At 40.9% G+C, this 25,490-nt stretch overlaps 1 protein-coding gene across 1 annotated transcript in view; it reads right to left on the reverse strand.

The window, feature by feature from the left end:
• Positions 1-15,205, reverse strand: part of LOC121413063 (uronyl 2-sulfotransferase-like) — a gene marked incomplete at its 5' end in the record, with an annotated part of 47,196 nt that extends 31,991 nt beyond the window's left edge. The window contains 2 exons of the mRNA XM_041605824.1: positions 6,101-6,180; positions 15,032-15,205. Of these exons, the coding sequence (XP_041461758.1) occupies positions 6,101-6,180; positions 15,032-15,205 (254 nt within the window). The remainder of the gene's footprint in view (positions 1-6,100; positions 6,181-15,031) is intronic.
• Positions 15,206-25,490: the final 10,285 nt, after the last annotated feature.

The following is a 25,490-nucleotide window of genomic DNA, read 5'->3' on the forward strand; positions in this document are numbered from 1 at the left end:
TTTTCTCTTGGATTTTTTAAATATTTGAATGAAAAATCCCAGAGGGGAATTTCTCTACTCACTGGGAATTCCCTATGGAATATTCCTTCATAGGCCTATGTATGATAGAATTAAGTTCAGATACATGATTCCTCAAATTTATCTTTAATTGTCCATTTTTACTGGATTTTAATTACAAAATATGTGGTTAAGAACAATATTAGGGGTGAAATGTATAACATCAATATTGATGTCATTGTAAGAGTAAGGGGGGGGGGGATAATTACCCTTTTTTTCGAAGGAACTTTTAAAAAATCAAAAAAATCAAAAAAATCTGATTTAAATAAAAAAAATCTGATTTAAATCAAATAAATCCGATTTTTTTTATTTTTTTAAAAAAATAAAAAAAATCGCCAACCCTGCTCCTCAATCTATTCCAAGGTATCAATACAAACAAAAGTAATCTTTTAAGAGTTCTGAAGACAATAAACTATTTTTTAATACATAAAACCAAAAAGGGAAAGGATATCCTAGGCATGCTCCTGTTGGGTTGTAGCCTTTACTGTGCTAGAGCACTATTACAAACGGCCGAATAATAATAATAATAATAATAGTAATAATAATAGTAATAATAATTATAACAATATCAATAAAGATGAATATAAATATAAAAATATAGATATAAAAGTTGCTTTATTATACCAAAAAACGCAATTTGCCTTGCCGATGGCTTTAAAACATGATATTTTTTTTTATTTAAAGTCAAAATACGGAGAGGGGATGGGGTAAATTCGGGGGGCTCCCGTGGGCTTAAATAAACAAAAATTAAAAAAAACTTTTTTCAGGAATCATGTTGTCTGATGTCCCATACATCTGTGTTTTCCAAGTTTATAATACAAGTCAAACTGGTTTTGTAAAGTAGCGGGAATGCCGGGGAGATGCAGTTTTGCCACTTTGGGGTCTCCAAAAGATATACATTTTAACAAAGTTAATATATGGATTGAGGTGGGGTACATTCGTCATGATTCATGTGCCAGAGCTTCATTAAAGCAGTAACCTGCAAAGCAATGTCTCCTGTAAATTTTCCAAGAGAAACGAATTAGAAACAAATAAAACAAAATTTATAGTGTTTTACCGATACCGAAATGCATTTTGCCCGTACGTGTCATAGATTACGGTGTGGCAGACACACCGACAAAAGCGATACGAGAAGCCGATGGAAGCTATTGTGTTGAGATTGTGTTATCTCGAATGACATACCATTGATCGCTTTATTGTCCGATTCGTGAGTGTGACTGTTACATAGAGGTTGTTTTGATCTCGTTTTATAGCGCAATATTACGTCATACATTTCGACATATTTGCCCTATTTCTAAGCAAATTAAGACACTAATACTGTCATGAAGCATATCGATGTTTTCGCTAATATATTCTCTTTCATGTAGAATGTTGACATTTTGTATTAATTGCTGTTATTTATAAAACAGTTCAGGATTCTTGAAAAAATACTCTCTGTTTTGAATTATAATTTGCATAATTTATGTAAATTAGGTAATAATAAACAAGGATATCCCAATTATTTTATGCCAATTTTCTTCCCTGTCTTACCCTAAGTCTTTATTTCCAATTTTAGGGCAGTTCTGGTGAAAAATATATTCTGAATTACTTGTTTTTACATATCGACATAATGTGCAAATTTATGCAAATTACTTGCTTATTTGCATAGATACAGCGTGTCTCTTTGGATCTTTTTCTTTTGACTCAAGGAACATTTGTGCCAAGTGGGACATTTGTACTAAAAAATGCAGCGTTCAACCTCTTAACAAGTCTACTATACTGGGGACGGGGTGATTATTTAGGTTAAATTGTTGATAATGAGAAGGGGGTTACAGGATCTAGATGAATGTCCGGCGTAGAAGCATCTTGAGCAGTTTGAGAGCCATCAACGGGAGGATCGGGTTGTAACCGCAAATTCAACAAGAGGGCAGTATTCTAGTGTGACTAGGTTGTAGTAACTCAACAGTAGAGGGCGTTCTATCATAAGACATCCGAGGATTCCGAGGTCGACACTTCCCTGTGGGTTCTTCGTCTTCGAGCAATACCAGGGACCAAGGTTATTGATGACTTCCCATAATTGCCTGGTAGGTTGTGTCAATGATGAGCGAACATTAAGTTTCAATAAATCATCTACACTGTATTTCAAGCATACTCCGTTATCAAGTATTACACTTTGGGAAATGTAATTGGATCAGGCATATAGAAACTTTTCATCGTGTCTGACTGCCTAAAATATCATAGGACAAGCTTCATTCTCTGATATTTCGAAAATAGTCCTCATAATAACCAGATTAGCTCGAGTCTTAGCCAAGTTTCCCGTCTGTAGGTTCTAAGCTGATGACGTTTTTGTGAATCAATGTCATGTTCTTCAGCAAGTGATGCGGCCAGACTGGGTTGAGCATTGTGAAATCGCTAAATAGCTTACTTTGCACAATCTCCGTTGAATACATGTGAATATATTTCTATTTATCGTGAGAGTGATTTTAACTTACCCCAGCGGCTGACCTACATGTAATTTTTATACCAATAAACAACTAGAGATGCTCGGCAGGTCCCGCGGCCGACCCGCACATGTATCCCCGAACCCACCGCGTCATCTGTCCTTGCAATATATAGAGCTCACAAAGAAATTTGACAAAGAAATACAATTATTATGTCAACAATGACCCTGCCAACATTTTGCCTATGGGTACCAAATTTGATGACAATAATATGATGCAGCAGCGTGACTCTGCAGAACCTAACGTATTGTCCAGTATCACCTGTTGGGGAATACAATTATAGAGTAATCTGGATATATTTGCAAACCTAACCCTAAGACCCCTCCCCCACCAAAAAATTATAGGCATCTTCGCATCACCTTCTAATATTGCTTCTGTATGCCATTTGGTATGACAAACTGGAAAAAAAGGAGGTTTTACCAAATTTTCCACAAAAATATGGTTGCCATGGCAACCATGTTTCCACCCACTTCAAAATCATTAGGCGACTTTTCTACCATAATGTACCTTGAAGATAATTGAAGAAATGCAGCCAGTAGAGCACTCACAAGGAAATCTCTGCTATTTCCACCTTTGTTATCATGGCAATGATGTCTCCGCCCACACCAAAATCAATAGGGGGCTTCGCTATACCATACTCAAACTTCATGCCAAATTTGAAGATGATCGGAGAAAGATAAATACTAATAGATAAACAGACATAATGATTTAAACAACTGAGTTGATATTGGATTGAAAGATAAATAGACAGTCATATAGACATACAGATTTAAACAGATACACATAAGAAAGATGAATAGATGGATGGAGAGATAAATGATAAGTGGATAGATTAATAGAAGAAAGGTAGATAAATCATATCTTTAAATAGACAGATAGATAGATATAGAAATATATATGAACAGATAAATACATATTTGATAGACAGATAGACATTAGCAGAGCTGCCAACATTGGGATGATAGAATCCAGAAGATTTCGCAGAGGTATGATTTTGTGAGGAAGCGCGCGCGCGGCAAAATGTCCAACGGACGGGAGTTTTGGGTAGCAAAACACATTAAAAAAAACATTTGATAGTATCTGACAGCTGTCTAAACCATCAAAACTTTTGGCACATAGATTTAAATGCACATTAGAGAGATTTCATGAATTGTCCTTGACAAAAGTTCAAGTCAAGCTTCAAGTTCAGGCAATACAGTAAAACATAACATGATTCATAAAACTGCATTCAACATGAAAATACCTTTATTGACCAGAGGGGGAAGGGGCTGCAGTAGTGGTAGATGAGCTTGCCTGGCCCTGTAAAGACTTATATATGGCCTGTTTAAAGTCTCTGAGAGCTGAGGGATTCCTGTGAAAATTGCCTTTGTGTAGCAAGGGACGCAGAGCCAGCCAGCTCCAAGCTAGCTCCGGCCCCGGATCTCCCTGGGTTAGCGCCAGGCCAGCTCACTCACAAAAGAGAAAATGTTCGAATCCGATCAACCCAAGTGAAAGTAGGCAAAAAATTCTCCAATTTGCTTCTGTTCTTCAGGAATGTCAATAAAATTAATCCTAAGAGTTTGGGTGTAATTAGCGGCATAATCGTGAGTCCCCAAATCCAAAAGTGGGGATTATTAGAATCACACCTACCAGAACGCATGAAAATCACTTCCTTTCTCCAGAACACAGTCCCCAACTCTCGCACAGCTCTGTAGCAAAATGATGACACACACAAATGAAACACACTGTATATAAACACTAGGGTTCTCCCTATTATATACTCGTGATACAGTCCCCACTCAATGGGAAATCAAGTTTGATTTTCACGGCGGTGGGGACAGTTTCAACAGTATAGTATACTCGTGATGCAGTCCCCACGCTATGGGATACACAGTTCACTTTGTACGCAGTGGGGACAGTTTCAACAGTATATCATACTCGTGATACCGTCCCCTCACAACATAAAATCGTGCTGGTTCAACAAGGGGATGGGGACATTTTCCCGATGCAGTTTGACAAGGACAAAACATTTTAGGGTATGGCTGCGGAAGTTGGGGGGGGGAGGACTTCAGCCCCTACCTTTTTTCAAACATAAACGTAAAAATATGACCATAGGATTGTGATTTTATGTGCAGCTTCCCCCTTTTGCACCCACAAATGTAATGCACTTTACCCACGAATGTAATAATTTTTGATCGCCCACAAATGTAATGACTATTTACCCACAAATGTAATAAATTTGAAGGGATTTTTAGCGAATCCTACTAAAATCCTATAGAAATGCCTTCATATAGCACAGAAGTGCAAAGTCTTTTTTTCCCATAGACTTTACCTTTACACGTATGCAAAATACAAGAATATCAAATCCAATAATGCAAGTGAAATACGGGCATGATCCCGGCACCTGATTGGAAAATGAAGGCAACACTAGCAAAAGCTTAGAAACTCAGCTATGACATACTAAAAGCTCAGGAATAAATGACAAGAAAAAATGGAGATAAGGCTCACGAAATAGAGGAATGTAGAATCTAGTTTTGAGAAAAATTCATGTCCCATAGAGATAATACACGCAAAAAAAGGAAAAATGACTTGCCTTTATTATTTGCAATTTTTAAGAATGATCCATTTATTAAAGGCAATAACTCAGAGTAAGACCTCAGCTACAATTGGGCGATAATTGATCAATATTCAAGGAGAATGAGCCAAATTTGCATAATTATTATGACGTTGTTACACGCAAAATGGATATTTTGACTTCCGACGCCATTTTGATGAAGTCATAATATACGTTAGGGTCCAATGAGACATGAAATCATATGTATGATTCATACTCTATCAAAATATAAAAAAAAATATTGGGGGCCCCCATTCGTTCTGAAGAGCTACAGTGAATTTTCAATAGGCACGTTTTTGCCCATATAGAGCTTATGGAAAGAACTCGCGCGCACACGTGCTGCAAACTTTAATGGGTACTCACTCCCTCATTAACAATCTTCGAGAGCTGATCGAGGTATCAATTTAATCAGATTTATATCATCAATAGATAGATATAGAAAAACAACAAATTTATGCTGCGTAATGTCGTTAAGCACGAAAACGTGTGCACATACGTGTGCAAAATATTGAAATGCTTAGAATGGCCTGAAACGTAAAGTAATTATAGACGATTTTGAGCATTTTTCAATTTTGACGTGCACATGACTTTGCATGACCTTTGATGGCATCGACATTTGGCCTTTGACCTAAAGTTTGTATGATGTAAATATGACTGATTATTAATGATCTGTTATGTAGATATATGATCAAATAAAGAATATTACAAAATGGCATGTAGATGATGTCATCATGACCAGATGACCTTTAAAAGCTAAGTGTGGCGTCTCTATCATAGACTTTATGACAAAAAATTCAGCAAAATTGATGTAGCAAATTAGGAGAAAAGTTGGCGACAAACATAGGTGCGAAAAATAAATATAGAAAATTCTGACGAAATTAAGAGGTGATCGTCAGAGACAGACCACCTAAAAAGTCAAGAATGCTAAAATTCTATCATTCTCAATAATAAATTACAGATCAGTACTCACTGTCTAAAGTTGACAAAGTGAAGATGTCTCTGGTAGATGAATGGACTCTTTACACTGCTGAGTATTGATACAAGTTTCTCCTGAAAAAAAGACAATAACATTTAAATTTATATTAAAAATTATATTTACATTTATATTTAAAATTATATTTTTAAAAATTAAAAATTCGATTTTCTGTATACTAGAAACAAATTCAACCAGCCAGGGTGACCGGATTTGGACAGTCCAAATACGGGACACCTCAATGTCGGATGTGTGTGTGTGTGTATATATATATAAATATTGTACAATATACCAGATTATATATACGACAAATTATGAAAATACTTACCTGATTTTCTTATTTACGAGATAACTCATACATCTACTTGATTTGCTAGTTCAGCCCTCTGGACTGCCATACCCGAAAAGAACTCCCAAGAATTAAAAAGCGCGAGCGCGCCCTCTCCCGTTCAGGCTTACTACCCATGAACACCGCGCAATTAGCGTCCATCTTCCTCAACTTTTGCAAGCCCATACGTTGAAACATGTTGCTACGCAAGGCGGAGGGTCGGTGGGAGGGTATCAAGTAGATGTATGAGTTATCTCGTAAATAAGAAAATCAGGTAAGTATTTTCATAATTTACTTCAATAACTCCATACATCTACTTGATTTGCTAGACCAACATGGACTCAAACCGTAGGGAGGCATGTTTTCAATTGTAAGCCTAAGAAAATTTAAAAAACAAAAACCACGAAAATTAGGGAGAGGGGGAAAAAGCCGCAGCTGCTTTAAGCGCCGAAGCAGCAAATCTCGCCTCGCTGGACGGAATGTCCTTCAAGTAGAAAGAAGTGAAGGAGTTAGTTGAGCGCCAAAAGGCGGCCCTCAAAATGTCCTCGAGAGGAATGCCCTGAAAAAGGGCCCATGACGAACTAATGCCCCTAGTATCATGGGCCTTAGGTCTGGTTGTATCAGACAACAACGCACCCGCGCCCGCTGAGTTGATGGCCTCAACAATCCATCTAGAGATGGTGTCGCGGGATGCTGCTGAAAAGGGTTCACGTGAAATTACAAATAATTGATCTGAACTCCTAGACGATTTAGTGCGATCCAAGTACCACTTTAACGCCCTCACGGGACACCACAATCTATCCTCTGAAATAGACGAAAAACTAGACAGAGGGGCCAGAAAGACTTCAACTGAACCAGAGGACATGGTTTGATTCTTTGCGATGAACGAGGGGGTCGGAATTAACCTAACACCCCGTCTCTCCCAGCGAATGTGTCCCGGTGAAACACACAGGGCATGGAGAGAACTTCGCCTTTGGCCCGAAGCGATAGCCATTAAAAACGCTGTTTTGATAGCTAAGTTATGGAGAGAAGCCTCCGCTAGGGGCTCAAAGGGCGGTTTTGCAAGGGCCTTAAGAACTGCAGACAAACTCCACGACGGGGCTAAGGATTTGACTGGTGGACGCTTCACGAAAAAAGATTTTAATAAATCCGTAATGACTGACGAGTTAGATACTGAAGAGCCGTCCGCGAAACCGCGGTGCGTCGCTGCAATCGCGGACCGATAGCCCCTGATAGTTGCGATCGCTTTGCCTTTATCAAAAAGGTCAACCAGAAAATCTGCGATCGATGCAATCGAAGCAGAGCGAAGATCGAGTGAGCGTTGACTGCACCACTCTGAAAAAATGCCAAGTCTGGAGTTGTATAAGTCCAACGTGGAAGCACGCCTGCTTTCCGAAACAAACTTGGCTGCCCGATCCGACAGACCTAGGGCCCGGGCATCCTCCCCGAGAGCGGCCACGCAGTCAAGTGTAGTGACTCCGGCCGCGGATGCCTGATTCCCGAGAGGGGCTGGGAAACTAACTGACTTGTCGGAGGTAGAGTGAGAGGATCCCCCACTAATAATTCCAGTAGTTGAGGGAACCACGCCCTTCCCGGCCAGTTGGGTGCTATGAGAAGTACCCACGCCCTGTCCGCCTTCACCTTCCGGAGGACTTGCGGGATCAGGGAGAAAGGCGGGAAGGCATAGCACCTCTGATGTCCCCAGTTCATTGAGAAAGCATCGAGATGTGACGCTTCCGTCTCGTTTACTCGAGAGCAGAAGACTGGGAGCTTCCGGTTCAGCGCTGTTGCGAATAGGTCGATGTCCAGCGGCCCCCAGCGGTGGAGAATCGACCTGAAGATCTCTGGGTTTAGTGCCCACTCGGAGGGGAGGCAACACCCCCGAGAGAGGAAGTCGGCTATGAGGTTGTCCCTGCCCGGTATGTACGAGGCAATCGGGACAATCTCTGCTGCACGACACCACTTCCAGAGACCCGCAGCCAACGCGTCGAGAGAATCCGACCGTGTGCCCCCTTGCTTGTTTATGTATGCTGCCACAGACCTGTTGTCCGTACGGACCAGCACTGTCCGCCCGATTAGCTTGTGCTGAAAGTGGCGAAGTGCGTTGGACACCGCTTGCATCTCCAACACATTGATGTGAGGGAGAGCGCCTGGATAAGCCCAATCTCCGGACACCATCTCCCCCTCGCAGTGGCCACCCCAACCGGAGAGCGAGGCGTCGGTGGTCACTGAGGCTGACGGGAGGGGAGTCTGTAGTGGCTTGCCCTGAGCCACGAATGCTGGGCGAGTCCAGGGCGCTAAACTGCGACGGATAGCCAGTGGCAGAGGAATCCGAGACTGCAGTGAGTCTACCCCGGGGCTGTAGTAGCGGAGAAGATGTCTTTGGAAGGGCCTCATGTAGAGACGACAATCTTGCATTATGTCTACTAGACTGGCCATATAACCTAGTAACTGAAGCCAGACGCGGGCTTTCACGTGACTGCGCCCCCTTAGGGAGTGGGCGAGAGACGTGATCGACCGCACCCTGTCTGGGCTGGGCCGCGCGAGCTGGTTCGGTATATCTATCCTCGCGCCCAAATACGTGGGAACGCGGGAAGGAGTGAGCTCCGATTTCTCCCAGTTGATCATGAACCCGAGGTTCTGAGTCACCCGTAGTAGCAAGGAGAGGTGAGCTTGCAACTTTGCCTCTGAGTCTGCGACAAGAAGCCAGTCGTCTAGATAGACGAAGAGTCGCAGGCCTTGGCTTCTCAAATAGGCTGCCACGGTGGTGACTATGCGAGTAAACACTCGGGGCGCCGGTCGCAGCCCGAACGGGAGGGCCCGGAATCGGTAAGTCACACCGTCGAATTGAAAACCCAGCAGATCTCGTGAAGCTGGATGGATAGGAATGTGGAAGTACGCGTCGCGTAAATCCAGAGACACGGCCAGGTCCGACGCCTCCAGTGAGGGGAGGATCGTGGCTAACGTTTCCATCCGGAAATGTTCGGTCGGAATGAACGTATTGATTCTCTTCATGTTGAGAATCATTCTCAATTTGCCCGAGCGCTTGGGAATGACGAAAATCGGGGATAGACAAAGATTGGGGTTGTCTGTCACCCTCTCTATCGCGTCCTTCTCCACCAGTGCGGCGATTTCGGCCGCAATGTACTGATGGTGGAGGGTGGAGGAAGGCGGTGAGGCGATGCGAATCGCGCCGTGCGGGAAGGCTTCTATTTCTATAAAGAAGCCGTTTCGCACGACGGATAAGATGTATGCGTCTTCCGTGATTTCCTCCCAAGCCGGGAGAAAATGACGGAGACGCCCGCCTACCTTGCCCAGCGCTCGGGGCAGCATGTCAAACCGACTGCTTCGGTTTGGGCGGCGCCCTCGAATTGGGTCGCCCCCCTCTTCCCCTGCCTCTGCCTCTGACTTCTCGCTGGTCTCGAGAGACTTGAAAGTTTCGAGGCGGCGGTGCCGGAGCCCGGCGCCTCCGGGCAGCAGCAGAGCGGGGGTGGGTTTGCACCCTCGGAGCTGGAGGCTTCCTCGTCGTGGGAGCCGCCGGGCGCTTGGGTCTGAGCTCCTTAATAAGTTCTGACGCCTGCTTGCGACCGTCGACCTCCTCCTTGAGGAGGGAGGCCGCTACGCCCCCGAAGAGGAACTTGCTGCCTTGGGGAATGCCCGGGAGGAAGTTAGTGATTTCCTTGGGCGGGATGCCGAGTTTGCCAAGCACCCTCTCCCGCCGGGCATTGGTTACGAGGGACGCAGAAAAGGATAATTGCATCCATAAGTCGCCAATCAGAGAAAGTAACGCTTCGTCTAAGGCGACCCCGTCACCCTCCGACACCCCCAAATCAGCCGATTGAGCTCTGAGAGCCATTAGGGCCCCGAGGTAAGCCGTCAGGCGAAGGGCCGAGCGGGTTTGACACTCATATGCTACGTCCTGCCTTTCCGACGTGGCGTGCTGGTTGGAGGAAAAACGGCCCCCCAACCTCGCCCCGATACGATCGAGTTCTGGGGAGAACGATTTAGGCTTAAAAAATGCCTCTTGGTCCTCCTGGGCAAAAGTAAACTCTTTTCCATAAGACTTCTGTGTTTTGCCCTTAACCAGTGGGGAGCTGGCTAGAGCGGCAGCATTCTCAAAGGCCGACTTGAAGTCCTTGGTCAGCCTAATGCCTTTCGACGCCTGAAGCGGCGGGGCGAAAAATAAGGACTCCCCTGCTTCATCAATACCCCCGCTCGGAGGGTAGATGTGAGGTAGATACTTCTCAAGCAGCGCCTGAGCGCTTACTGAAGAGTCGACCGCGGGAGGGTTATCCTCGCCTTCGAGAGACTCCTCGTAAAGGGAGTCTCGCTCCCTCTGATCCGGGAGGTTGTCGCCATGACAAGTTTCCTCCCCTGGAGGAGCTCCGAGAGCCGCAGGAGCCGTACGGCCTCTCGGCCGGCTCTCAGGGAGGCAAGGGAGTCCAGTATGCGCCGGGGTGGTCTCGAGTGATTCAACAGAATCGCTCGAGGATTCCCCGGGTGTCTGGTGGTTGTCTCTCACTTGTCTCGCTTGATGCTCGGGGGCACCAGCGGGGTGAGTAGAGGTCGAGGGTGGGGCGAACCCGCACCGCTCGAAAGCAGAATGTAGCAGCATGAATAGCTGTGACATCTGACCACCGACACAAGGGTCTGAAGGAGGAATGCCCGTGGCAGCAGGGCTGGCCAACCTCTCCTTCGACCTCTTCTTCTTCTTTTTTGCGGGCTCCGCCGGCGTGGCCGGAGCAGAAGAAGGCACAAGAGGCACGGGTGGTCTCTTACGATTTGCCGCCCCTGGCAGGGCGGCCGCCAACAACGAAACTTCACCCGAATCTGACGGGGTCAGATTGTGGTCACAGTCTGATGTGTGACGCCTCTCGCGGTCAGGGGCTGGGCGATCTCTGCCGATGCTATCAACGGAGGACGACTTATACGACAGAGAGCCTGACCTGTGCCGGGGGGAGAGAACCGCACTCTCCCTCCGGACTTCTGGTGACCCGGTAGCCGGTGGGTCGCATAGCCCTTTGGGTGCTGCGGCGGCAGAACCTGGTTTAGGCTTGGAAGCCTTGGCTACCACTTTTTTCTTTGTCCGAGACCGTGGCACCACAGTCTCGGCCTTCCTACTCTTAGCATCCGACCGCAAATTCGGAATGCTGATCGACGCACCCTCATACTCACCGCCGCCGGGGGAAGCCGCCGATTTCTGAAAACTTGCAATCGGGACGGTCCCCGTGGAGGGCACCAGGTCCTCTGGGGCTGTGTTAGTCCCACTCATCGGTGCCTCTCTCTACCCTGAAAAAAGAAAAAAACAAGAATTTTTTTTTTTTTTTTTTTTGTTATTATTACAAAGATCTCGCTTTGGAGACCGGAGTGGTCTTTCTCTCCTCCTATAAGAAATCAAAGAAAAAGGATTGAGAATTTTTACGATAATTTCCAAGAGGAAAAACGTAACCTCCTGTGGAAAGGTAAAGAAATTCAGAACAGGAGGAAGGAGGAACGTCTCTAGTAACGATTCCAAGAGGAAGAACGACACAGTAAAACCTCAAAGAAGAATCGTAGAGCCCGCCTGTCGAAGTAAAAAATATAAGACTAGGAGGGGAGAGGGAATTGAATTAAGAAAACAATTCTGGGAAAGGTCAAAAAAAAAATTTCTAACAGGAAGAAGACCCCACCTGCAAAAAAAAATTTTTTTTTTTTTTTTTTTTGGGGGGGGATTGAATAACCAATCAACCAAGTTATAATTGTGTAAGTCGAATTAAACAATCCCAGTAGAGAAAAAAAGGGCTTTAAGTTCCGTCTGTGAATAAAATATTAATCAAGAAAATTTATTCAGAGCAGAAAGGAACAGGAATTGAGCTTAAGATCCGCCTGTGAATAAAAAATATCAATCAAGAAATTTATTCAGAACAGAAAGGAAAAGGAATTGAGCTTTAAGATCCGCCTGTGAATAAAATATCAATCAAGAAATTTATTCAGAACAGAAGGAAAAAGGAATTGAAGAATTAATCAATCAATAATCAACCGAAAATCTTAATAATCAATTCCGGAAAGCAAGGAAAAAAACAGAGTTGGAGATCCCAACCTGCAAAAGAAATAACAAGAACACCCACAACAACAAAGTGTAAAGGCTGTCTAGAATTTAATTCAAAAAACGGCACCAAAAACCACCACACTTTGAACATGAAGAACAATAACTGTGGCAGGAGGAGAAGGCTTGCTGCCACGTAGGCAGACTAAACCCGGTGCCTCGCGAACGCGCTAGCGAAGCGGCGCGACGAGGGGGGGGGGGTTCGAAGGACCCACCGCCGTGGAACGTGTTTCAGCGTGAAGAACCCAAACGTTAGGAAAACAATTTAAGTGTCACCAAAAAACACGCTAAAAAGTCGCGCCGGGTGTAAATTCTGAACACAATCTAACACACAAACGGAAAGATTGAATTTAAAAGGGAGAATGCACAACTGATAAGCAAAAAGAATATACCAAAGATCAAAAAAAGATTTGAGCTTTAGGAGACTTATCTGAGCACGTCTTGACAGATGGCTTGCCGAAAGCAAAAGAGGAAGATGGACTCTAATTGCGCGGTGTTCATGGGTAGTAAGCCTGAACGGGAGAGGGCGCGCTCGCGCTTTTTAATTCTTGGGAGTTCTTTTCGGGTATGGCAGTCCAGAGGGCTGAACTAGCAAATCAAGTAGATGTATGGAGTTATTGAAGTAAATATAAAATTAGCCCGAGTGCAGGTTTATTTCACAGATGCCGAAGGCCGAGTTCGGCCGAGGTGAAATAGACTTGCACGAGGGATAATTGTATATTTGGGGTTCAAATAGTCCGGTAATATTGTATGATGGAATGTTCACTATTTATTATAGTAAATTGTACAACGCCTACTTATCTTGTTGTACGCGAGCAAATTCAATTCAATTATTTTACTTTCCACTTTCAGTTTTATATTTACAATTATGAAACAATTATGGACATAGTTACAGATAATCACATTTGAAGTATATATTACAAAAATTGATTATATTATAACATTACAATAGACAATTATCAAATTTATATCTAATTCTAAATAATTGAAAGGGATAGAGGGCCAACTGAAAAGCAGAGCTTGTATAATGTAGGCCCCTCTGATATTGTAATTACATGTTTATAGCAACTTAATTGTTCTTTTGTACAAAAAAAATATTTACAGTTATGTAATATGCACATTATAATACAAATGTGTCATATTAAAAAAAAATCATACATAGTGTATACAAATAAGTAAAGGATTCCTAATTAGCACTGAAGGCATAATTTGTAATTGATGAATAAAATATTTAGTAATCATTCAGGAAAAATTTGATGTGGAGCAGAAAGGCCTATGGTATAAGAAGAGAAGTGATTTTTAATAAACATACACACACAGACACAACACCAGATTTCTTCGACTTCAGTTTCATTTCTTTGTGTCTCCTAGTTTCACTTCATTTCCCCTTTGTTTTGATGACTAATGATTGAGTTTGCTGATTTAGAACTTCATCTATTTTCTACCCTTAAATAAACTTGTTATTTTCAACCCTACATTTTCTTCTGGGGTTAGTACAAGTATTTAGCTTTCACATACCCAGTAAATAAATAAATACCCAGTATTTTCTAACTGAGGTATATCACTGTTAAATTCCTGATCAGAAAATACCTTGTACCTCAAATTTGAGGGCAGGCTATTTGGCTTTGAGATATCCTTTGAGCTTGCAAAATCTTACCTCACCCTTTCATTAAATAATTCATGAAACAATGTTGCACTGACAGGGCTGGTAGGACAGAGATCTGCTTGCACTCATACAGTGCTTCAGGTATTCCACAAGATAAAAACTATCAGTAAATGCTAAATGAAAATAATTGCAAATTGGGAGCATTCTTGCTCAAAACACAGGCCAGAGAAACTACTAGTAATCAAAAAATAAATTCAGTCATATTTGTAATCAAATTGTAATTTTTTTTGTAACAAGGCCAATTAGGTTGGTGGCTCGCTGACTGCTGCCACAGGGCTTTGGAAAAGTACGTGGTGAAACACTATACAAAAAGTTTATTTTGAATTCCTTTATGGTATATAAAGAAAATGTATTGTAAATGTAAACTTTACTCAACATTTTAAACTTTTTTTAAAGATCCTACATGTAGGTACTTAGCTGACTTTGCATAATCACACATATGTTTTTCAAATTTTGTGGAAACATTTGGCCATTTGATCACACCGAAAATGTTCCCTTTAATAGCAACAAGATTGCTTTACATTATCTGCTTATGGAAACAGAAGATCATGATCAAAATACTAGTGAAGCAATCTAGTTTTTTGAATCAGTTAAATGGAATTCAGTTAAAGTTTGGAGACTCCCTTGTCATGATGGGTCAGACCCATTTTAATCCCCAAGTATGTAGGCCTACATTGATCTTAATTTTCAAAGAGTTCCTAAACATGAGTGAACTTAAAAGATCAATTTTAATTGAAAAAGTCAAAATGAAACTTATTCAAGCACTATGGGTTTGAAATATGAAATCATGGGAGCTTTACAAACCCACACTAAATTAAGTTTTAACCTTTCCTCCAAAATTCATCTTACCCGATTTTTTGATGTCAGACGTTTTTCATTGTAAGTCAGAGATGATATGAGGTAGAAATGGTTGTCTCTTGCTAAACTTTGAAGTAAATTCAGAACAGATCTACTCCCACACTTGCCCACTCGGTTGAAAATGACATGTGTTTTAACCTGTAATAAAAAAAATGTAGCAATTTTGAAAATTAAGACGGCAGTGAAAGAATTTCAAACATACATGTAGGTATACTTGGGAGATCAATACAGAGTAGTTTTCTGACAATGGGTCACAATACAAGTCCAATTACACAGAAACATAAGTTAAAGTTACAATGTTTTAATGTGTCCCATAGCACATTTTCATATGACATTACACAAATAATTTGGGAAGCACAAAGATGTTATTGGGATATTTTAACTAGAGATGTTCGGCGGGTCGCGCAGCCGAGCACATGTATCCCCCAAACCCATCTCGTCATCCGTAATTCCGATATATAGAGCTCACACAGAAATTTGACAATTAAATACAATTATCATGACGACAATGACCCTAGCATGCACGTCCCCCAAGCCCATCTACCATCCAAGTGTGGTTGAAAGTGACTTATGGTTGCGGAGAAAGAGAGTATTGCATGTAAACTTCAACGTTGACCTGAAAATGACCTTTGACCTTACCATGTAACCTCTGACTGCAGCATAACATGCAGGTCCCCTAAGTCTATCCACCATCCAAGTTTGGCTGAAAAGCGACTTATGGTTGTGGAGTTATGTGTCATTACAGGTTTGTGACGGACGACATTTGGATCCCTAAGAGGCTGTTCTCACTACGTTCCTAAAACTAGTTTACTGGAAACTACATATCAAGGTGCTTCATACAGATGTTTCTAAACTCTTAATATTCTGATAAGTAATACGTTACTAGGATTATAAGAACAAAAGTATAATCAATAAAACCATTTAATGAATAAATTACCAAATCTAAAGACAAGGCAAAAGCAATATTGTGTCTCGCCCACTTATGAAAATAACCAGAAATATGATTTGTGAGGGCACGCAAGAGGATTATATCGAAACTTCATTGTGAAATGAGTGGGATTGAATATCAGTTGTCATAAGAGCCTTGCACGTAAACTTTAACGTTGACCTGAAAATGACCTTTGACCTTACCATGTGACCTCCGACTGCAGCATAACATGCAGGTCGCCTAAGTACATCTACCATCCAAGTTTGGTTGAAAAGCGACTTACGGTTGCAGAGTTAAGAGTCTTGCATGTAAACTTTAACATTGACCTGAAAATGACCTTTGACCTTACCATGTGACCTCCGACTGCAGCATAACATGCACGTCCCCCAAGTCCATCTAACATCCAAGTTTGGTTGAAAAGCGACATACGGTTGCGGAGTTAGGTGTCATAAGAGAGTCTTGCATGTAAACTTTAACGTTGGCCTGAAAATAACCTTTGACCTTACCATATGACCTCTGACTGCAGCATAACATGCAGGTCCCCGAAGCCAATCTACCATCCATGTTTGGTTGAAAAGCGACTTATGGTTGCGGAGTTAAGAGTCTTGCATGTAAACTTTAATATTGACCTGAAAATGACCTTTGACCTTACCATATGACCTCTGACTGCAGCATAACATGCAGGTCCCCCAAGTCCATCTACCATCCAAGTTTGGTTGAAAAGCGACATACGGTTGCAGAGTTAGGTGTCATAAGAGAGTCTTGCATGTAAGCTTTAACGTTGACCTGAAATGACCTTTGACCTTACCATGTGACCTCAGACTGCAGCATAACATGCAGGTCGCCTAAGTACATCTACCATCCAAGTTTGGTTGAAAAGCGAATTACGGTTGCGGAGTTAAGAGTCTTGCATGTAAACTGTAACATTGACCTGAAAATGACCTTTGACCTTACCATGTGACCTCCGACTGCAGCATAACATGCACGTCCCCCAAGTCCATCTAACATCCAAGTTTGGTTGAAAAGCGACATACGGTTGCGGAGTTAGGTGTCATAAGAGAGTCTTGCATGTAAACTTTAACGTTGGCCTGAAAATAACCTTTGACCTTACCATATGACCTCTGACTGCAGCATAACATGCAGGTCCCCGAAGCCAATCTACCATCCAAGTTTGGTTGAAAAGCGACTTATGGTTGCGGAGTTAAAGAGTCTTGCATGTAAACTTTAATATTGACCTGAAAATGACCTTTGACCTTACCATATGACCACCGACTGCAGCATAACATGCAGGTCCCCCAAGCCCATCTACCATCCAAGTTTGGTTGAAAAGCGACATACGGTTGCAGAGTTAGGTGTCATAAGAGAGTCTAGCATGTAAGCTTTAACGTTGACCTGAAATGACTTTTGACCTTACCATGTGATCTCAGACTGCAGCATAACATGCAGGTCACCTAAGTTCATCTACCATCCAAGTTTGGTTGAAAAGCGACTTACGGTTGCGGAGTTAAGAGTCTTGCATGTAAACTTTAACATTGACCTGAAAATGACCTTTGACCTTACCATGTGACCTCCGACTGCAGCATAACATGCACGTCCCCCAAGTCCATCTAACATCCAAGTTTAGATGAAAAGCGACTTATGGTTGCGGAGTTAAGAGTCTTGCATGTAAACTTTAATATTGACCTGAAAATGACCTTTGACCTTACCATATGACCTCTGACTGCAGCATAACATGCAGGTCGCCTAAGTACATCTACCATCCAAGTTTGGTTGAAAAGCGACTTACGGTTGCGGAGTTAAGAGTCTTGCATGTAAACTTTAACATTGACCTGAAAATGACCTTTGACCTTACCATGTGACCTCCGACTGCAGCATAACATGCACGTCCCCCAAGTCCAGCTAACATCCAAGTTTGGTTGAAAAGCGACATACAGTTGCGGAGTTAGGTGTCATAAGAGAGTCATGCATGTAAACTTTAACGTTGGCCTGAAAATAACCTTTGACCTTACCATATGACCTCTGACTGCAGCATAACATGCAGGTCCCGAAGCCAATCTACCATCCAAGTTTGGTTGAAAAGCGACTTATGGTTGCGGAGTTAAGAGTCTTGCATGTAAACTTTAACATTGACCTGAAAATGACCTTTGACCTTACCATATGACCTCTGACTGCAGCATAACATGCAGGTCCCCCAAGTCCATCTAACATCCAAGTTTGGTTGAAAAGCGACATACGGTTGCGGAGTTAGGTGTCATAAGAGAGTCTTGCATGTAAGCTTTAACGTTGACCTGAAATGACCTTTGACCTTACCATAACATGCAAGTCCGTCAAGTCCATCCACCATCCAAGTTTGGCTGAAAAGCGACTTATGGTTGTGGAGTTATGTGTCATTACAGGTTTGTGACAGACGACATTTGGATCCCTAAGAGGTTGTTCTCACTACGTTCCTAAAACTAGTTTACTGGAAACTAGTTTAGTGGAAACTATTTTAACGCGTAGTGAGAACAGTCAAAGCGGTCTTGGAAGCGATCTTCGCACATTTTGAGCGCGCTACTCCACACAACAGGTGTAGAATGCCTATGCTGCAGTTTCGAATTTCGCGCGAAACATCTCACCCCACTGAGAGCGTTTCCATAGCAACAAGAGCGCTTTAAGTGAAGTGATTTTGAAAACCACTTTCGTGTGATCAAGTGAGAACGCTAGCAAAGCGATCTTCCAAAGTGGTTTCCTGAATCGGTTTCCAGTAAACTAGTTTTAGAAAGCGTAATGAGAACGGCCTCTAAGTCTCGCCTTCACCTCTGGTGGGCGAGACAAAAATGAAACAAAGGTGTGCACCATAAATACCAGCCTACAACTGTTATACAGGTAGTGGAAATATCTAGATATTACAAAGTTGTTTTTGAAGGTCTTTTGGACCCCAAATGGTCATTGAATTGTCAACAATATCAATTCCATATAAATGTACATGTTTGTTTTAAGAGTGAAGAGGCCAGTCTGAAAGAGGTATTATTTTACATCTGATTTTGATGAAATTTTCAGTGTTCTGCTTGTTGGATTTTTCTCTTTTTATGAAAAGCCACTTTTTGTTGGGGTGGACTTGTCCTTCAATGATGGCATTTCAAAAACTGAACCTTGGTTAAGATTTCGATGATTCCCCAACATGGTCTAAGTTCATTGACCCTAAATGTCCGTTGACCTTGGCCCAATCATCACTTCATCTCATCAGTTCGTTTATGACCATTTTATCTCATAGCTGGTTGGTCTTATATCCATTTATTTTCATTCACTTTGCCCAATTCACACTTAGTCCAAGTGGACCAAATTATATATGGACTCAATGGCTATTGGACAACTGATTTGGTGAGTGGACGTAATAGAGATAAGATCATGTGGATAGTGGACGATGGTAGACCAAATGATAATAGACGAGTTTCTTTTAGATCAATTGAAAATAAACCATCACAGATTCCTGGGTAGCTCCATTCTACACATTCCAAGGAGAAAAAGAAGGGCCTTGTATCCAACTGTGAAAATAATTACCTTCTGGCTTTAGACTGGAGGAACAACATCTAACATTCTTCTCACTGACAAGATGGAATATTATGTCTCTCTGCCATGAACCTTTGCACTTTATAGTTGCTCTATTTTGATATGACAGGTATACTGATTGATTGATCAATCAATCGACACTATCAACACATGCGCTATGAACGCCTAGCTTAGCCGGGTAATATAAGAGCGCCTTGAGCACCTAACAAGGTGGAAATGTGCGCAATATAAATATCCTATATTATATAAGTGTTAAACAGTTAATCTGGAAAGGTTACTATAATACAGTACAAATTACCCTAATGCAACCTTACAAAGGATATGACAGGTATAGAATTTTCTTTGAGAGTAATAGTAAATGGTCCTGTAGTTTCCGTCAAAAACAGAAGTGTGCCTTTAGTTTTGACAAAATAATGATTTCTTTTTGAACATTTGTGAAAATTGAATATTTGTGGATTCAAGGGAATGAACACAATTTGAATGCATCAAGACGATTGGCCTTTTTTATAAGCTGAGTGCTACCAAACTTTGTTTTTCACCATTACAATTGTTTTCTTTTCTTTACTTTTCTTAAAGGACAGATCCAACCCCACTACAAGCTGATTTGAATAAAAAGACAAAAATCCAACAAGAATGCTGAAAATTACATCAAAATCAGATGTAAGATAAGAAAGTGACATTTTTAAATTTTCACTTAATTTCACAAAATAGTTTACATGACATGTATGCACATCCTGGTCCGGATGTAAATGAAAGGACTGATGACATCACCCATTTCTTTTGTATTTTATTACATGTATACTGTATATGAAACATTATAATTTTCTCCTCATTGTCCTGTGAAACAGAGTTTTATTCCTCACTGAACATGTGAAATTACCATTCTTTTAACATTAATGATTCAGTCATGTTGGTCCTAATTGTCAAATCTGTAAAAATTGAAAAAATTGTATAATTAAAAGAAAACAAGTGGAATGCCTCTGGCCGTCTCACCTGCATCACGCAGTTCAATATAGCAGCAGTGCTGACTTTGAAAAGTACTCTAACTTGCACAAGATGTTCAGTGATACATGGTTACTCTTATGTCCACTTTTTATGGACTAGACCAATAAACTTACAGAGATATGGTTATTCAACAAAAAACCCCAACATGGCCAAAGTTCATTGACCTTTGACCTTAATCATGAGACCTGAAACTTGCACAAAATGTTCAGTGATGCTTGATTACTATTATGTCCAAGTTTCATGAATCAAATCCATAAACTTTCAAAGTTATGATGGTAATTCAACAGATACCCCCAATTCGGCCAAAGTTCATTGACCCTAAATGACCTTTGACCTTGGTCATGTGACATAAAACTCATGCAGGATGTTCAGTGATACTTGATTAACCTTATGTCCAAGTTTCATGAACTAGGTCATTATACTTTCTAAGTAATGATGTCATTTCAAAAACTTAACCTCAGGTTAAGATTTGATGTTGACGCCGCCGCCACCGTCGGAAAAGCGGCGCCTATAGTCTCACTCTGCTATGCAGGTGAGACAAAAAGGAGTGAATTATTAGAGTCTTTAGTTCTTGAAAATGTTACACTTTTACACTGAAAAAATTCACTCGAAGCTCTCTAAGTGAATGAACCTTACAAGAAACAAATGCACAACTCCACTCCATTTCTCATTTAAAACCACTTCTAAATGATTAAAATTTTCATTAACATATAAAAACAAATAATACCAAATATCATGAAGATCAACGGGTCAATGCATTTTAGCCAATGGAAATTAACCAAATTTTCAGTGCTTCAAGCTAATGGGAATGTACAAAAATAGATTTTAATAATAGCCAATAACTGAAGTAAAAAACTTGGGCCCTGTGTATTGTTAATGACAGTAAACTTGCAAATGCCAGCTGAGCTGTGCCTTCCACAAATCACCAGTCAGTGAGCCAAACAGGGGGCCAGATATGGTGGATGAACAAAAGTTTGAAAAAGATACGAGCAAGCAGGCAAAAATTTTGAGCTTTTTTAAAACTAAAATGTAATTTTGGATAGATTTTGGCATATTATTCACAAAATGATATAATATATCACTCTTTCCTGGCCTTTAAAGGGGAATGGAACCCTTGGAACAAGTGGGCTTGTGTGGAAAGAGAAAAATCAAAGAAAGTTTGAGAAAAATCTAACAAATAATGAAAAAGTGATGAGTATTTAAATACTGCGATCACTAATACTATGGAGATCCTCCAATTGGCAATGCGACAGATATGTGTGATGTCACATGTGTACTTTCCCTTTGATGGACTATAAGATACCTCCAAATGTCTCTTTTTGCTCTTTCTTATGGTGATACAAACTCTTTATTCAAAATATATTCTTTGAAAATCTGTAAATTTTGAATAAAAAATAGGTGTAGCATATTTATTTCATCATCATTGAAAAATAGAAATAATTCATGATCTACTGATGTGATAAAAGAGGCATTTTAAGTGAAATATATAAAAAAGCAATTGGAAAGTTGTTCACATGTGATATCACACATCTTTTTTTGCATTGTCAAAGAGAGGATCTACATTACAATAATGATCTAAACGTCAAATTCTTGTAACTTTTTTTATTATTTATTCAATTTTCTCAAACTTTCGTAGATCTTTTTCTTTGATTTTTCTGTTTTCACACAAGCTATCTTGTTCCAAAGGTTTCATTTTCCTTCAAGTTTTATTTTTTGGTCGGGGGGGGGGGGGGGGGTGCTTGTCTTGGTGATGAAACTTTATTTTGTGATGGGGTGGTCACTCAGTATGTAATGTGTGGTGGGTATGTGCCGCAGAGAGGACCCCATTTTTACACTATTCCAAAGCATTCTGATTTTTGTTTGTATAAATATATTAACTGAAAGTGTGAGCGCTTTGGGCCATTTGGGAAAAGCGCGTTATAAATATTGAGTATTATTATTATTATAGCATTTTATATCTTGAGAAAAACACAAAGAAAGCCGTTTTGGATCCTTCTGTTGAAGTGGTGAAAAGTCTGATTGGAGAATTGGTTAAGAAAATTGATGCTCTTACTTCTCATGTCATGATGTTGGAGAAATCTTCTACAAAGGTAGAAAACATTGAGGCACTTGTTGAGGAGAAAGGTAAGAAGTACATGGAAGAGAGTAAGGATCAGGCAGAGAGGGAATGTAATGTAATTCTTCATAAACTCCCTTATTCTGATGAGGTTTTGACCAAACCAAAATGATCCTCAACAAACTCAACTTCCCAGATGCAGTTGTGGTCCAAAAGCCAATCTATCTTGGCGAGAAAGTGACCAGTAAATATCTACTTCTAAGAATCTTGTTCGCTGATAAGAGTGCCAAGAAGAATGGGTGCCGGGTAAAAATGGCAAAGGTAAAAATGACAGAGGTAAAAATGGCAAAGGTAAAAATGGCAGAGGTAAAAATTGCAAAGGTAAAAATGGCAGAGGTATAATGGCAGAGGTAAAAATGGCAAAGGCAATAATGGCAGAGGTAATAATGGCAGAGGTAATAATGGCAGAGGTAAAAATAGCAGAGGTAAAAATGGCAGAGGCACAAGATGTTCAGTGATACATGGTTACTCTTATGTCCACTTTTTATGGACTAGACCAATAAACTTACAGAGATATGGTTATTCAACAAAAAACCCAACATGGCCAAAGTTCATTGACCTTTGACCTTAATCATGAGACCTGAAACTTGCACAAAATGTTCAGTGATGCTTGATTACTATTATGTCCAAGTTTCATGAATCAAATCCATAAACTTTCAAAGTTATGATGGTAATTCAACAGATACCCCCAATTCGGCCAAAGTTCATTGACCCTAAATGACCTTTGACCTTGGTCATGTGACATAAAACTCATGCAGGATGTTCAGTGATACTTGATTAACCTTATGTCCAAGTTTCATGAACTAGGTCTATATATTTTCTAAGTTATGATGGCATTTCAAAAACTTAACCTCAGGTTAAGATTTTGATGTTGATTCCTCCAACATGGTCTAAGTTCATTGACCCTAAATGACCTTTGACCTTGGTCATGTGACATGAAACTCTAAAAGGATGTTCAGTAATACTTGATTAACCTTATGGCCAAGTTTCATGAACTAGGTCCATATACTTTCTAAGTTATGTCATTTCAAAAACTTAACCTCAGGTTAAGATTTGATGTTGACCCCGCCGCTGCCGTCGGAAAAGCGGCGCCTATAGTCTCACTCTGCTATGCAGGTGAGACAAAAACAACATGTGAATATGCTTATTTCTGGAAAACTTTGGGAACCAGTAGATTGATTTCTTTTGTACACTTATCATCTCAGAAGATTTTTACTTTGATTATTGAACTTTCCTGTACTGATGAAACCCATTTTTGGAACCTAAATTTTGTGCTCTTTATTTCAATTTCCACTTCTGAAAATCATGATGAATATTCTTTCCAAGTTTGAATTCTCGACATTGTATTCTTATTCACCTGTAAACAACAAGCTATCTTCAGTATTATATTGGATATTATATTCAACCCTGTCTTCTGTTCTGGTTATACTTCTTTTATTGATATCAACTCAGGTATTCAAGCTTCAGTCACCAACATGCAAATAAAGTTGCAAGCTGTTCAATCAGCATAGGAGTACAGCATGGATCAACTACTAGCCAAACTGGGAAGCTACATTCCAGCTACTTCTAAGAGCAGGAGAATCAAGGAATCTGGCAACCATCACCATGACAACACTATTTTGGACATCAACCTGTCACTATTATAATACAGTATGTCAGTACCCATCATAAGTCACATTCATAAACTGAACCCAACCCATCATGTATTGAGATATGTATTGAAACCTGGAAGACTATTATGAATTTGGGAATGATGATGATGGACAGCATTTGTACAGTGCTGTTTATTGATCTATAAAAAAAACATTCAAAGGCACCAGCTCCCTAATATGTCACAGATTATTCAGAAAGTATGGGTCTTCATCAGTTCACATTTGAAGGTCTCATCATTGTAACAATCATTAAGTTGGAATGGTAAAGAATTCTAAAAGGCTAGGAGCAACTAACATTTTATCCCCTTAAGTTTTCAGACGGGTACTAGGCACTTGAAAAATTAGTCCCATGGAACGAAGTCCAATTGTGCTATCCAAAATGCCAAGAGATGCTACACACAAATGATGAAGGTCTGTTTTTTAGTAGTCAGAGGAGTGATGAAACTGAATCTGCCTTGAATTATTATTTACAAGGACGGGAGTGGGTAACAGAACATTCACCTGTAAACCCCCTGTGTGTTGCATTATTTTAGCAGTGATCCCCTCTACGCGGTATAATGAAGAGATTAAACGAAAACTTACCTGTTTGAAGTTTGATCTCCATTTTATGAAGTAGGTGTAGTGAAGAGCTAATGTGAGAAGCCCGCCCCACGCATGCGCCTTGCCACTTTCGCTACGTTTTTGCGTTTGCCATAACACTTTTGAAGATCTGTGGACCTACAAAAGTTCAGAAAATTTCTCCTTTTTCGACCAAAACATCATGAAGGATTCAGAGAAAGTGGAGCCTGCGGGCCCCTGCACAAAGAGGAAAACTGGTGAGCCTGCTGTTTGTATAAACCTGCGGTTTATAAGCAGGATGGGAAAACTTGAGCAGTTGAAACGCTCCCGGGAGGAGCGGATAGAGATCAAGTCTATGTTAGAGACTTTGTGCTCACAGTCACAAACAAAACCTCAGACTCAGAGTGATAAACAAAAGTCTACATGTAGGCCTGGTGGTGCACGTACTCACAGGTTTGAGCGGGATCATACGCATGATTATGACCCTGAAGAATATGATTATGGGGATGTTTATGAACATGCAGACTATGGAGAACATGATTATGATTATGATAGATCTACTCAAATGGACGTACATATAGAGATGGGGTACCCAGACCCTCCTACTTAAGCATCCTCTGAAACTATGCAGCCGGTTGACAT

The sequence above is a fragment of the Lytechinus variegatus genome, chromosome 4, assembly GCF_018143015.1.
Source record: "Lytechinus variegatus isolate NC3 chromosome 4, Lvar_3.0, whole genome shotgun sequence".
Taxonomy (NCBI): domain Eukaryota; kingdom Metazoa; phylum Echinodermata; class Echinoidea; order Temnopleuroida; family Toxopneustidae; genus Lytechinus; species Lytechinus variegatus.